The following is a 15,227-nucleotide window of genomic DNA, read 5'->3' as shown; positions in this document are numbered from 1 at the left end:
GTGGAGTGTGCTTTGTTGTCAGCTTGTGTCTTCATAGTTTGGAAGCCAGCTGGTCACCCAGCATTTTGTTCAAGTCCTCTGATGCGTCTCCTATTGAATTTCAGCTTGAAGCTCTGCTGAAATCCTCTATCACTTCCCTTTGGAAAAGGTGGTAGCTTAGAATGTTGTGGAGGCTGGAGTTTTCCATTGTTTATTTTTGTTGAGGAATGAAGTAGGGTCACAACCAGGATGCTGTGCTGTGCTAGACTAGAGAAAGCCAGAGGATACTGACCTCTGGTAACTGACTATATGCTGGTAACAGAGGGCAGGATTATAGAGAAGACTGTGGCACATGATAAGCCATTTAGTCATTACTTGTCATCAGCTGTGCAAGAAAGAAGTAGACTGGGTTGTGATTTATTGCTAGCTAAGAACTGATGCACAGAACGCCCACAAACAGCCAGCAGACTAAGGTGGATGTCCAGGCTGTGAGCCCAGTTGCTATTTGCTCCTCCCTCTGAAAACAATGAGCAGAAAGAGCAGGTTTTAATTATTGTGCTAGATTTGCAGCCCTGACTATTTTTTTATTGTTTTATCTTGCTTCTGGAGATGAAGATTATCCTGTCTTGAATCTGGCTTTCCCTTTCTTTCAAGCTGCAACTCTATATTGTTAACAGGACCTCCTTTTCCTCAAGCAGGTCAAAATACTGGCCATAACCAGCAAGAATGGAGTAATTTGCTTTACCCATCAGCCTCTCTAGCTCCAACCAGCTTCTAATTCTGGTCTCTTACCCTACCACTTTCCTCTTCTGTCCTACATATACATATATCTTAAATAGTAGCTATGCTGCCTTTGGCGGCTTGATTATCCCTCCCATGCTACTGCTGGGTGTACACTATATGCCACTTAAGCCAAAAGCACAAACAGTGTGCCAAAGTGGATCAGGAGCATGGAGGTCTATCAGAAGTAACCAGGAATTTAATGTTGTGCTACTTTCTCATAAAGATGATGGCTTTTCCTTTACTGCCACCTCCCACAACTTACATAAATGTGTGCTCCAATGTGTAAAAGTGTTTAACTTTCTGGCTTCTAGGAGCATGCTCTGGAGCATGATGGGCAAAAAAAAAAAAAAGTCCACCTCTCTGTAAGTTGCCTGAACTAACATCCACTTTTAAGTTTCACAGTTTATATTTTAAGAGTTGCAATCCACTGTGTCTTATGCAAGAGGAAGGTTCTGCCAAAGAATATTGTTGAAAAGAGCTTACCATTCCCAGGGTTGCTCAAGGCTAGGGAGAGGGTGAGCAGTTTGTTACCTGTATATGTGATCAGTGCAATACTACAAAAATTAAACAAAACCAGCTGATTGTTTCTTCCATTATGCCACCCTTTCATTTTCATGACAAGCACAAAGTAGAGCACCATGCAATTACCTTGTAAAAAGTTTCTCAGAAGTGAGCTCTGGCATCTCGACAGCAGGTGCCAAGCCAGAATCGGGAAGGCAGGCAAAGTGAAGATGGCTTTCCTGTCATCAGTAGAGCAATTAATGAAAAAAGCAGTTAAACAGGAGTAGCAGGAAGCTGTTGGTGTACCCTAATGGAGATGAGCAGGTACTGTTGCAGGAAGGATCATTCTCTGCCTCCTTACTGTTGTTACGTCAGCTTCAAGCTTTATTAATCTGAGCTGAAAGACATGAGCAGTCTTTTACAAACAACTTTCTGCCTGTAAGAGGCTCTAGTAGAATCCTCCCAACCTAATGATGGTCTTTATGCAAGAGACTCCAAGATCACTAGAATCTCCCCACATCTTCAGATTATATGAAAGGTTTTTTAAAAGCACATGCAGGGATCTTTGTACAATGGTATCTACAAAAACCTCTGTGGCCAGCAGAAGTTCTCCTTATAGGTGGCAACTGTAGGAAATATGCAGGAATGATTCACAGTGAAACCTAGTAGAGTAGGCAGTGAGACTTCCAGTGCTACATCGTACCAGTGGCAGATTTTAAGGAAAGTATGTCACAACTCTTCTTCAAAACAAAGAAGTAAAGTTTCTTTTCTGGTAATTTGGAAGTAGATTATGGGATGGCAAACAGGAATGGCTGGCTTTTAAGCTTCTTCCATGAAGAACCTAACACAGGACTTCCAGTGGGTATCCCAGCACTCATTACAGGACCAACCCCATGGAGTTCAGCTGCAACATTGTATGGTATATAAACTCAAAAGCTGATGACTTCCAGCCAGGCTCAAGTCACTGCTTTTAAGCCAGGTGTTGGTAGTATTGACACAAAAAAACCAGCTCTGTTGAGCACATACTTTCTTCTGTACACAAGCCCTCCAACATGAGTATATAGTACTGCTGCATGTGGTTTTTCATAATCACATTTGGAAATTCACCATGGGATTTTTCCACTATGAAAAAATACAACTGGAGGATTTCACTGAAGTGTAGTACAGTGAGTGGAGACTGAGGGATGTACTTAAAGCCGCAGTCTAGCAGGAGTTGGATTTACCAGCTGAATTAAAACAGCGGTGAGGCCTCACATGGAGTACTGAGTCCAGTTTGGGGTTCCCTAGTAGGAGAGAGGTGTGACTTGGGAAGGGGGTGCAGTGATGGGCCACAAAGGTGGGAAATGGACTAGAGTATCTTTCACAGGAGGAGAGGCTGAGAGAGCTGGGGCTCTTCAGCCTGAAGAGATGACTCGGGGGATCTTACCAGTGTGTACCTGCTGGGAGGGAGTGAGGACGAGGGAGCCAGACTCCTCTGGACAAGAGGCAATGGGCACAAATAAAATGACATGGAATTCCATCTGAACACAAGGAAGCACATTTTTACTGTGAGGGTGGTCAAACACTGGGACAGGTTGCCCAGAGAGGTTGTGGAGCCTCTACTTGCAGAGATGCTCAAACTCTGACCAGACATGGTCCTGTACAACCTGCTCCAGCTGACCCTGCTTGAGCAGGGGGTGTTGGACTAGATGATCTCAGGAGGTCACCACCAAACTAAAGGAATCTCTGATTTTGCAGTTCTGTGACTTCTAATCCCACCCCCAAATTTCTGCTGCACCAGACAACAGGGAAATCCTTTAATTGTCTGCAGTGTGAAATGAATCCACAGTGTAACTTAAAACTTACTTAGAAGACCTTGCTCTCTGAACACATTCTCTTCAGTAAATCAGTTTAAAAAAACCTTGCTTTGATGGGTGGATTTGTCTTCTGTGACATCTACTTAAAATGTGACTTTACTGGATGCTGTCAGTGCTTAAATTACTTTCAGTCTACTAGTGTTTATATTAAATGCAATTTGAGCAGAGCTGCTCTTCTCTTAAGGATTTGTAATAATTTACGTAAGTCATTCACTTAAGCATTCCTTGTACTTAGCTATGTTAAAGTTTACTTCATTCTTAAAGCATCCTTTGTGCTTTTGTAAACACTGTGAGTGTTTGTGAGCGTTTTGCATAGTGAAAAAGGCAGTTGGCTGAGTAAAATAAGCCTCTAGCATTCATGAGTAAGAGCACCCTGGTTTAAAGGACAGAATTTCAGATCAAAACCTTTTACACTTTGAAGGCAAATGAATAGGCATGGCTTACAGAAGCATTTCTAGTAGGGTAGTAAGAAATTAAGCTAGGCTTGTGTGCAAAAGGTAATCAATTTGATTAATTCAGTCTCCTGCCTAAAGAATAATGATGGTGTCACTTTCTTGGATATGTAACTGGCGAAAGATGCATGCTAATCTAGAGCAGTAACTGAAACAGCAGGCCTACCAAGGTATGTGGATCAGCAAGCGCTGACGTACAGGCGTTCTTGTGACAGAGAAACAATGGTGGACCAGGCAGGCACACCTTATGCAGGCAGTTTTGATGCAAGATTGAAAAGCAGCTATGTAATGGCTTAAGAACAAGCTTCAGCTAGGTTAGTTTCACTTACTGTAGTGTAGTTCTTAAAGTGCCCCATGCAGGTTTCTGTATGTTGGAGAATGCCTAAGAACCATCCAGCAGACACCTTTCACTTGTGAGCCAGGCATAAGAAAGTGGAAACATCCCTTTCTGTAGACAGTTCCCTTCAAGATTCCCTTTAAAGATGCTTAAAATACATAGGCTAAAAATCTACTTTCAAACAGAAGTGATCAGTGCTATGTCTGGCAGCTGTCATTGTTCTCATACTGCAAAGGTTCAGCTGACAGTGCCTTCGTTTCCTGTTTCATCATCAAGGAGCGGTGCTGCATCTGCAGGGTCTCTGTCGTCCTGCTCCACAGGTGCTCCCTTTCTTGTTCTGTTCAGTGTCCCACCCTAGAAATTCAAAGGAGCAATTAGTGACAAAAAGGATACTGCTCTTCCTGTACACATTCATTGCTACAGCTCTGTCCTGGCCCTTCCCCTCACCTTCTTGCAAAAAAATACAGCTGCCAATAGCTTGACTACTATGCACTGCATCAATATTTTAGCAGATAGTTCTCTTTTTATGCGGTCCCTTTTTTATGTCAGGGGAATTACTTATATACACACCCAACAGCTATTACATCAATAAGAGCAACTTGGTGATGCAAGGCTCTTCTTCACCTTTTATCACACTTACCTGTTTCTTGTCCACAATATTGAGGCTAATGGAGGCAACAATGCATGCAATAGTGTTTGCCAACATAAAGATCATCATCTGTTGCCAGCGCCACAGGGGGATCTTTAATTCACTAGAAAAGGCCAAAACAGGATAGAACAACTAGTCACTTGAAGATATTTAAGGCACCTCTACAGTTTCTTGCAGCATCAGGTTCCAAAGACACTCATTTCTGTTCACACCGTTCCACTAGCACTGTTGATGTCTCTGCTTAAAAGAAAAAGCATTCTCACCTGGACTTTGTTCCTAGAATGTGTCCAACAATGAGATTCGAAAGGCCAACTCCAATCATCTGCACAGAAGTTGCAAGCCCCATAGCTGTGCCTAACGTTGCTTGGGGGACCACAAGAGGTATGGATGGCCACATACTAGCCTGGTAGGAGTAATAAGAAGAGGAATTAACACAAAGCCTTATTTAAAGGTGTTAGATGGTCATTGGTTTAAAAAGGAATTATTCCCACTAAATAGACATTTGTGCTTTCTCTTAAAAAAATCTGGTATTTATCCCTCCCAGCCTATTGGCTGGTTCTAGACTGTTTTCCATCCTTTTCAAGCAGCTTGACGCAGCACAGACAACACATATTATTTGAAACTGGAATAACCTGACTCCAGATTTTTGAAGGGGAGTTAGACCTGATGATTTAGCTCGTTAAGACTCATAGGAGATTCAGGTGTTACATTCAACATGAAAAAGCACTAGGAAAAGCACAGACAGATTAATGCTTGATGCTGTATCAAGTGGTCCCTTACTCTGCTTTGCGCCCATACTGATTCTTTGGGATTATTTGTTACTAACCAAAGTAATCAGGGAGCCAATGACTTCAAACTGCGGCTGCTAAACCTGCTCACGAGGACACAAGGGCAGTGATACATGCCATCCAGGATGCAAAAGGAGCACAGCCACAAAATGCTCAACTACAGCAGTGGGGTTGTGAACTTACAGCAGCAAAGGAGTAAGTAATCCCCAACCAGATGGTAGAGACTAAGGGAGGAACAAAGGTAAATGCCAGGAGAGCGAAGGCTGGCAGAGTCAATGCAGCACAGCCAACAGCAAATATGCCTCTCAGTCCAACGTAGTCCTGGTAAAGGAAACAAACATAAGGCTTCTTACAAGGGATCCTTGCTTCCCACAGATCCTAGCGACATGAGCGGCTGCGCAAAGTGGGCTGCTATGAGTGGCTGTAACATGTCATTCCCTAGTTCTTGATATTGTAGCAGACTAGCTACTACTAGTTCCTCTTGCGTACTCCTGAACCAAGACTGAAACACTTGTCAGAGAATCAGTGTCCAGTATTCATGTGAAATGGCAGGCTTTAATAATGGGGGAGGATATGCCCTGACAATTATGGAAATAAGAAAACGAAGAGTTTGACAAAACAGGGACTGATTACACACAGGCTGTCATTTCTCATCTGTTTGCAAAGCTTATCCTCATCCTTTCTGTTCCAGTCTCAGAATTCTCAAAACATACAGCCATTCGCCATGGCTTGATGCTGCCATAGCACAATAAAGGGACGGAGGAAAAACCAGGTTAACATTATTTCTTGTTATTCAGACTATTAATTCAGACTAAAGTGCATCTTCCAGTTTGCAAGTAATTAAAGGACTCCTTGCTTAGCAACAACAGGCTAAATTCTGGTTGAGGAGGTTGTAACACAGACATTTCAAAAAATTAGGAAAAAGTTATCAGCAAGCACTTCTGATTTTGGGTACTCACAATTAATATGCCAACTGCTGCAGAGAGAACAAGGGAGCTGTCGTACACTGCCCCAGCAATATAAGCGGCTGCCTGCTGACTGTAACCAGAATATTTATCCTGGATAAACTTGCTAAAAATAAAATGAAGGGAGGAAAAATTACATAATTAGGATTCTTGATCTGGTTATTTTGACAGAAAGTAAGTCTGAGCACAAACATATGGACAGGAAGGGTTTTAATGAGAGGACTTGTAAACAAGTTTGATTCCATCTGGTTTGTAGTGCCAAGCCTTTGTTGTTTTATTTTAATTGGTGCACACCATAGAGAAACCGGTAGCTTAAATGGCTACTTTGAAGACACTTCTGCAAGTGCAGAGTAAAACTGCAGGTTAAAGTTGGGCATATGTTCAATTACATCAGCACAGCAATTTGCCATCACCTGTTCAAAACATACAGATGGATTTTTTACATTCTCTTTGAAGAAGCAGAAAGCATTATCAATCCAAGGGTGAGAATGCTAAGGAGCTGGAAAAATATTTAAAAATAATCCAGCAGCAAAGATCAGTATTGAGTTGAACACCTGCATTTTAGAAGTACTAGGAATCCCCCCTTGGCATCTTAAGGAGACCCAGTTAAAGCAGAAAACATACAAACCAAGTTTTGTTTTCATTGTCAGAAGTCAGCCTTTCACCTTTGTTAGGGACACACAAAAATGGCATTAAAACTTACTCAAATTCTTTACAGAATTTACAGTCATACAGTCATAACAGCTTAGAAAGATTAGTTTATTTAGAAATCTTGTAAGCTACTTAAACCTGGTTTGGCTACTTGCATGGCTACTTACCATTAGTAATAATGAGCCCTTATAGCCTGTGCTGTCAGCAAAGTATGAAGCAAGACACTGTTCTCTGAAGATTTACTGCAACAGAATTTGCCAAAGAGCACTGGCCTTGGGACCATTATTTTTCCAACTGGGAAGCACCACAGCATTTTTTGCCAGAAAAGATGTGTGAAACATGACTCTTGGTGCCTGAACTTTTGCTCCACAGGGAGGAAAAAAAAAAAAAAAAGATTCTGCAGGGAGGCAGAATTGCAGAAAGGAGGATTCTGTGTAACCAATAGATACTGTTTTCAGTTAAAATGACAGGGCAACTGATAGAAAGCCCATCTCATCAAGGCCTTGATGATCCTTACCATCTTGAATGTCTTTATTTTACTAATAAGTGGTCACTTGTACATTTGTTATGACAACATTGATGACATTTCTTGACTCCCCATTTCACAGGGGCTTACTATAAATCACTAATGAAATACTACCAAAATAATTTTCTTTTTTTTAGTGCAGGCCTTTGCTACCAAAAAAGTTAATACTCGCTATGTATAGAAGCCACATCATCCACAAACAGGAAGAAACCGGCAAAATTACAAGTCTGTCACAGAGCCACAGGACAGAAGCAGGAGTCCCAGTTTAGTTGGGCAGGCTGCTGTTTTGTTCTAAGCAAATGAAGGCATAAAAAAGGAAGTCTGCAAGCCTTGCACTGGGATGCAAAGGCTTCCTCACTTACAAACCCAGGCTGACGCAAGCTTAGCTTTGTTCCAAACACAGCAGACAACATGCAGAACTGCAGGACAGAACTGCCCCAGGCCTGTGAAGCTAACACCCCACCCAGCTCAAAAGACAGCCACTTTGTTGGACTGTCACAAAGGTGAAATATCTACAAGCTATTTTTTAAATAAAGTATTTCTTCCCCTTCTCCCAAATCCTTCTGTTCCTCCTTCAGCATTGTTCCAAGCTTTAAATATTGGGATTAATAATTTCCCTTTAAGTTATTTTTGCTTTCCTTCAGAAGCCTCCTTCATCTTTGAAGGGAAAGAAAGGTCAAAGAACCCTCATATCTTTAACTAGGTGTTAAAGGGATGTTTCTCTGTGTTTCATGAGTGGAAGGAACGAGCATATTACCCCATACTTCCCAGTCAGCTAAAAATCAAGGGCCTGCTAGGCTCCGATAGGCTTGTATCAGTCAGCGGACTACAGCCATAGAGCAATACCTGGCGTCGGCCACAAAGGGGAAGACTCCGTTGTAGAAGAACATGATGGTAAGGACCAGGAGCCAGTAGCGAAGGGGAAGTCGTTGGACGTCCTGAATCCGCTGCAAAGATAAGATGTGCCCTCACTCACCAGGAAATAGTCTTCAGCTTCACACTAATGTCACTTTCTGCAAGCCACTGAAGATCACAAAAAAATGAAGAAGTAACAGCAGGTAAAAGGGAATTGAAAGGCAGCTCATGTACCTCTAAGCAAAATTTGGCATGTGCTGACTCCAAAGCATTCCTTCTTTATTCAGTAAAAACAAAAAAAAAGCTTTCGTATTATTTTTATAAAGGTTGTGGCTGCAAGAGACTATTCTAAGCAGGCTATATTAAGAGCCTACTGCAAAACCTTAAGTGAAACACAGTGGAAAGATAGAGTGTAAGCAGGAGTCACAACACTGAGATACAGAAACCAGTAAGAAAGAATACTGTCATGAGAAGGAAGCTGTCTAATAGATTTAAGTGCCATAAAAATTGCAACCTATTGCCTGTAATGCTTGTTCCTAGACAGAAGAATGCAAGGAGGAATGGAAGATAAGGGCTGGCCAAAGATAGTTCAGCACTGACCAGATTAGCTGTTTTCTATCGTGGATCCTGTGAGCCAGAAAGCAGTTCCAGAGAAAGGTTACTATCTAGTTTTATGCACAGAATCCTTCTCCGAGCCACCTCCAGTCAAGAAGTAACTGGCTCAGAAAAGTAATGCCGTTCAGAGTGCTAACTCAGCTCTCTGGAAGGCTGCAAATACATAGGCTCTAAACAGAAAATTTGCATTTGTCCAGTGGCTTGCAGATGCCATAGCCTCAGATATACCTGAAGAACTGCTCTGGAAGATGTAATCAAGTGGTGTTAATGCCCTCTTCTGGCCAGGAACAGCTCTTACTACTGCAGGCTTCCCTGCACTGCAAAAGCAGTGCTCATGCACCCCAGGCTTTCAAAGATTGAGATGGAAAAGCTGCTTGTGCACCACATACCACTTTTTTGGATTCTTGCTGGATAACCCCATCCAAGCCCAGTTGCTTCATGCCTACTTTATCTAGTACACTGACTGTGAGGGCTGAAACAAAACCAAGCACACAGAGCAAGGTACCTGGAAAAGACACAAGAAGTGTTAGAAATTCCTCAGTGTGCAGAGAGCTGAATGACAAAACCAACTGCATGCAATATGCAGAATTCTCTATGACTCCTACTCCTGGCTTCTCTTAACAGTCTTCCCTACTGCAGCCATACAGTAGGACCATTTACCTCTTACCACCCTGTAGGGTCCTTGAGCATTTTGTCCACTAAGCTTCCAATATGCTGCAGAATTCCCTGAGGCCAGTGAAGCTGAACCCCACTCGTCTCTAAAGATAGCCACTTTGTTGGACTTTGGCCAGAATGCCTTCTAAACTGCAGCAGGCCTGTGCATAACAAACCCAAGGTTAAAACAAGCCAGAGGTGAAGAAACTTCCATGGTCCCCTGAGCAGGAGGGGTATCACACATGGGCTGGTACTGGAAGCGAAGTTATACCTCTTCATTTATGTGACCTACTGCAGTTACTACAGCATACTCAGCTCCAGAGAAGTTAGATTATGCTGGATATGCCAGAAGCAAGTTTAGCAATGGGCATCTGCTGCAGACATCCTTCTCCCAGAAAGAGATCTGTATCCATTTTCTTTTCCAAAGAGCCAAAACAATCTCTGTGATGCATACACACTTTGTCTGATGTATTTATCCCTTCACGGGCTACTGAAATCGCTGTGCTGTGCTTGCAAATGCTGCCTGAGCCCTAAACTAACAGTGTCAGATGAGATGCAATACACCATACCCATCACAGTTTCTCCTCTGAGAACTGGAATCAGAAGAGAGCAACTGGGTTTCAATTTCTGCAAGAGATTTATCTCACATATGCATCCTCTTTTCCACGGGTGATAGCCCATACTGTTTTGTTGTTTGGGAAGTATCACCTTCCTATAATCACCAAGTCTTTGTACACAAAGGATGCCCTGAGGCAGGTCTCCCTATCATCACCATTCCAGCACACCAGAGTACCTGAGTGCCACTGCTTAACTGCACTGTCAAAGAGATCATCCCTGCCACTAGAGGCAGATCCCATCTCACTGCACCAAAGAGAGGACAGAAACTCAAATCTTCTAAAGATATGAACCCTAGAATAGATTCACACTAAGAAACATGTAATTCAGATTCTGCTTCTCACAGTAATTTAAATCTACGGTTTTGATCAGTCCACGTGCAAGGCATTTTATGCTGAGACCAATACAGATACTACTACAGAACCAGCACGTTCTGCTAGCTAAATACAGAAGAACAAACACATTAGATTCCTCTTTTGTTTGACTCTCAAGTTTCCATTCCATGGGAGTAAACCTACATTAAGTACTGACTACCTGTGACTGCAGATGTTAAAACAGCTCAAGAAAACCGCAGACAAAACTGTCAGGCTGACACTACAGCTTTAGAGAGGGTTTTCAGATATCAATGAAGAAAACACCACTCCATTGCATACAGAAATCAATGGGAAAAACTAGAAAATAATGTGCCTCCTCCTGCTAACTTCACTATCTCTTTCAGGTACTTTTCATAACTGGACAAAACAGGCTAGCCTCACGTCTAGAAGACAAAAGGCCAGAGCACCAAAGAAACTCACCTCCCCAGAGTGTCCACTGCATTCCAAATTTTGCTTCAAACTGCTGGGTGAAGAAGAAGTTGAGGACACTCCCAAGACGGGAGAAAGACAGAGTCAGTCCAAATGCGAGTGCCAGTTCCTTCCCCTTGAACCAGAAGGCTGTGATACGATTCTGCACAACTTCGAGAAGACAAAAATAATCTCTTGAACAGACTTGGCCAAGAGCATTGCACAGAACCAACAAACACAGCCTCTCAAGCTAGAGCGCTTAAGCTAGAGTAAAAGAAAGACCTCTACACATCCCAAATGGAGGTACTATGTGTCAACTTCGCAATCCATTTTAAAACATACTAAATCATGCTGGGACATGGGAGGTGAACTTAGCCCTCAAACAAGGCAAGAAAAACAACCCCAAAGGCATAATAATCACACATCAGTCCCCGCCCTTGGGAGAAGGACAAACTTGTTAGAGGGGAAGACTTTTAAACATTTTGGCCCACATTAAATCCATGCAACCCTTCAAGGAGCAGTGTTCTTCTGTTAGCAACATAGGTTCCTGGTGCAGAGCAGGTGAAGCTGACTGGTAGGACAGGGGTCTAGGAGGCAAAATAAAAATGCATCATGACCCTCTGGTGAGGCGTAATAAAGAATATGAATTCCTTACTAGTAAGTGACCCATTCCCAGAGCCAAAGAGCAGTCTTCCTGTTAGCATCATTGGTAGGAGGTATGGTGACCCCTTGAAATGTGAGCCTAGAGCAAAGATTGATGATCCCAGCACAGTCAGAAGAGAGAAAACAAAGACACCAACTAGGAAGAAAGAGAAAAAAAAAAACCACAAACCTCAACAAACATGCTGAGCTCAGGACAAAAGCATTCTTTGTCAAAAAGCAAAAGAGCAACCTCAAAACACACCAGTAAACCTGTGGGCTTCTATCAGTTTACCCTCGTTATTGTAATTTTGTAAAGACTGGTCTCTATAAAATGACCTGGGAATCCTCAAAATAATGATGATATTATGATGGTGGAAGGTTAGAGAGGCAGAACAAGTCACAGAGAGGACTCTGAACTCTCTATATAGAGTCCCTGTTCCTGTCCCGAGCTCCACTACAGACTATGGCCTAGAGCGAGCGATTTCTTTCTCTGTGCCTCTGTCTCCTCATCTGTAAGATGTTTACCTCTGTGATACAGAGACAGAGCATAGCTGCATTTGCTGGGACTGCTAGGTCTCAGATTATGGCACATGCCAGAAAAAAATGTCAGAGCAGGGAACAGAACACTACTTTATCAGTTTGTCCCATTGAAAACAGGTAACACTATTCCCTGTTACATGCATGTCAGAGGAAAGCACATTTACTGCACTGCTGTGAAAATTCAGATAAGTCAGTGGTCAAAGGATGGAAACGTCTCAGTTGCTTTCATGGAGCTGCTCAACTAATCGTCACACACTCCACACACAGAGCTGTCCCTCCTCTCCCATCCCTCTGTGATCTTACTGAAGTGGAACCTTTGATCATCCCTTTGCACTGAAAGAACAGCCTGAAATTCCACTTCAGTCCAAGAACAAATTAATCGATCGTCAGAACTTACAGCGATTTCCTAGTTTATCAATCAGGAATCCAGCCAGAATAACCACTACTGCATTTCTAGGAGAAAACAAGAACAGAAACATTTTTGTCTTGCTGCTGGGAAGCAACTAGCAAACTACCCTGCCCCACCAAAGCAAGAGAAAAGTGACTTACGTCCAAGCATAGATCGCGTACAGCAAATTGTATTGTGCAGGTGTCATTCCCAAGCCTTCAACACAGTCCAGCGTGCTATTCTCCCCAGTGCTGCTATGATGGGTTCCATTGGGGCAGGTCAAGTTCTGCATAACAAGTCACAGAGCCTGTGTTAGGCAGCAGACACGGATGAAAACCCACACATTCCTTTAAAAATGAAGTTAAGCTCTTGCCTACTAGATTTCTATTTCTTCTGCTCAGTTCTCACTTCCATGACCAGGAATTAGAGGACTTGTGTCTTTTCTCAGCAAGCCAGCCCTTGCCAAATGAGAAATGACTGGCCACCGGCATGTTTTGTCTTCCCTTTCCCTTTCTGTGGCAGTAGCGGCAGGGGCTTCGCACTTTTATACACATATCAGTCCGAAAGAAAAGCCAGGAGACTGCACCGTGAGGTTTATTTGATCCCTGAATTTCTTGGCTATAGTTCAGCTTGATCCGACTCTTCATTACATACTATAAAGTCTTAAGCAGTGTGTAAGTAGGAAACTTCCCAGTAGTCCATATTAACTTACAGCTATAAAGCATTTGCTGAACAGTAGGAAACCAGTAGTCCTAGCACGATTTAATAATGTAATTTTTGCTACTGAAAAGCAACATCTTCTCAACAGGATCAGGAAAAAACTCTCGATCTTCCAACTACTAAAAGTCTACCTGCATTGGGAAACAGACACTAGGTCTTCCACACCAGTAGGCACAAGCTTAACATCTTGAATAACCACAAGGAAAGCGTGATTTTAACCACATGATTTTTATAGAGCCAACATATTTACAAATCCCTCAGATCTGCTGTAGTAAAAAGGTCTGAGGCTGCGGGGAAACTGTTCTCTAGAACAAAGTGTGTTCACTGCAAGCACTGGTCTTAGATGCTCTGACTACCACTGTACCACTTGTGTAAGGCAGGCAGAGGCTAAATTCACCAGAGCAGAAATATTATGAGAGTGTCAGCAGACAAAACCACTGTTTGCACAGTACCTAGTACAGAAAAATATTGCTTGGTTTCATTACCCTATAAAGTTATCTAGGTAACAAAACATGACAACCTTTCCTTTACTCAGTAAATAAATAGATGACTCTTTTCCCACAGACCTACAGAAGTTGTGGAGGATGAAGGAATAAATATGGACCTATTGTTTTTGTTTTTACTCCTGTTTTCAATGACAAACTGCACTCAATTTAGCCTGGAGTTCACTGTCTGAATGTTATGGATTAACTGCATTTCAAAAAAACCCCAGCAACCTTACATGCAAGCTATATATATATTTCTGCCCTTGGTTTTGAAGCTATTGAAGCAAAGAACAGGACAGCGACTTTCAGCCTACACATACTAACCTACCAGCAGATGGCACACACGAGTAAAATCAAGTCTCAAAAGATATGAAACAAATCCAATAATGACAGATAAATGAGTCAAGTAAGAATTTGTCAGGTATTCAGGTAAGAACTCTGGGACTCCTGCATCCCTGGAGAAATCCCAGAAATCAACTGGGATATCTGTCTAAACCCTGAACAACAAAATTTTCTAGCATTTGAGAATACAACTAGTTTTTACACAACAGAGTCCTCCTGTGGTCTCCTGGCAGGGCTCTGTCCTTCAGCTAGCAAAGACAGACGTGATGTGATACCTGCAGTATCAGGAGGTTTGGATCTTAAGACCAGAAAGTCTTTTCTAGTCTCCTATCTCTGATGTCGCTAGTCTTCCAGTCCAGTGTAGGTACTAATGCTGAATTCTATGGATCTTCCACGTGCAGAGTGGCGTGAACACCATTCTAACTCTGGACTTCATTAGTGTAGCGAACAGTTGTTTGGAGTGCTGATAACCATCGAGCAAGGTCAGGTTTTAGATTTCCAGTTCTCCAGGCAGTGGTGAGAACCCAAACCCCTCACGGCTCGTCCCAGCTTCGTGCATCTTCTTCGCAGCAAACACACCAGTGACAACCCCTCACCCCCAGCACCTGGAACATAAGACCCCAGCGCACGACTCCGGTACCGACCCCGTAAGAAGAGCTCCTGAACCTCTACCGGCACCCAAGGCCTCCGTGTTGCTGGTTCTGCCTTGTTTTGCCCGCCCGGCACTTACCCCCTGGAACTGCTCCTGCAGGACGCTGGGGATGTCGAAGCAGAAGTAGGAGCCGAAGGTGAGGAGGCAGTTGAAGAAGAGCACCGCGAACCTGTAGGAAGCTGCCGGGGCACAGAGGACCCTCTCACACCCTCCACCTCACGGCCCGGCGCGGCCCTCCTCTCCCCTCCCGCAGGCCCCGGCCCAGCCCGGCGGGCCCAGCCCGGCGGCGGGACGGGGCCCGACCCGCCACCGCCTGCGGGCCCCGCGACCCCGGCCGGGCCCCGGCCTGCTGCCTCCCTTCCCCGCCGGCGCTCACCCCGCTCCGCCGCCGCCATGCCGCCTCCCGCCGGCCCCGCCTCGGGCCCAGCCCCGCCCGCAGCGCGGAGCCGG

At 43.6% G+C, this 15,227-nt stretch overlaps 1 protein-coding gene across 1 annotated transcript; it reads right to left on the bottom strand.

The window, feature by feature from the left end:
• Nucleotides 1-2,777: 2,777 nt before the first annotated feature.
• Nucleotides 2,778-15,200, bottom strand: LOC126033896 (major facilitator superfamily domain-containing protein 1-like). Its single transcript, XM_049790947.1, has 13 exons — nucleotides 15,154-15,200; nucleotides 14,856-14,956; nucleotides 12,740-12,864; nucleotides 12,588-12,643; nucleotides 11,664-11,807; nucleotides 11,021-11,179; nucleotides 9,347-9,462; nucleotides 8,334-8,434; nucleotides 6,305-6,416; nucleotides 5,529-5,666; nucleotides 4,821-4,960; nucleotides 4,549-4,660; nucleotides 2,778-4,262 (listed from the first exon to the last, which is right to left on the bottom strand). The coding sequence occupies exons 1-13, from the start codon at nucleotides 15,170-15,172 to the stop codon at nucleotides 4,146-4,148; spliced, it is 1,440 nt and encodes a 479-aa protein (XP_049646904.1). The 5' UTR covers nucleotides 15,173-15,200; the 3' UTR covers nucleotides 2,778-4,145.
• Between the last annotated feature and the right edge of the window lie 27 nt (nucleotides 15,201-15,227).

The sequence above is a fragment of the Accipiter gentilis genome, chromosome 33 (genome assembly GCF_929443795.1).
Source record: "Accipiter gentilis chromosome 33, bAccGen1.1, whole genome shotgun sequence".
Taxonomy (NCBI): Eukaryota; Metazoa; Chordata; class Aves; order Accipitriformes; family Accipitridae; genus Astur; species Astur gentilis.
This window is presented reverse-complemented; position numbering and strand designations above follow the sequence as displayed.

Coding starts and splice junctions, on each gene's coding strand:
- LOC126033896 (XM_049790947.1), bottom strand. Junction 12,865..14,855: donor TGCAGGAGCAGTTCCAGGGG/GTAAGTGCCGGG, acceptor CTTGTTATGCAG/AACTTGACCTGCCCCAATGG. Junction 6,417..8,333: donor CCCTTTGTGGCCGACGCCAG/GTATTGCTCTAT, acceptor TTTTATTTTTAG/CAAGTTTATCCAGGATAAAT.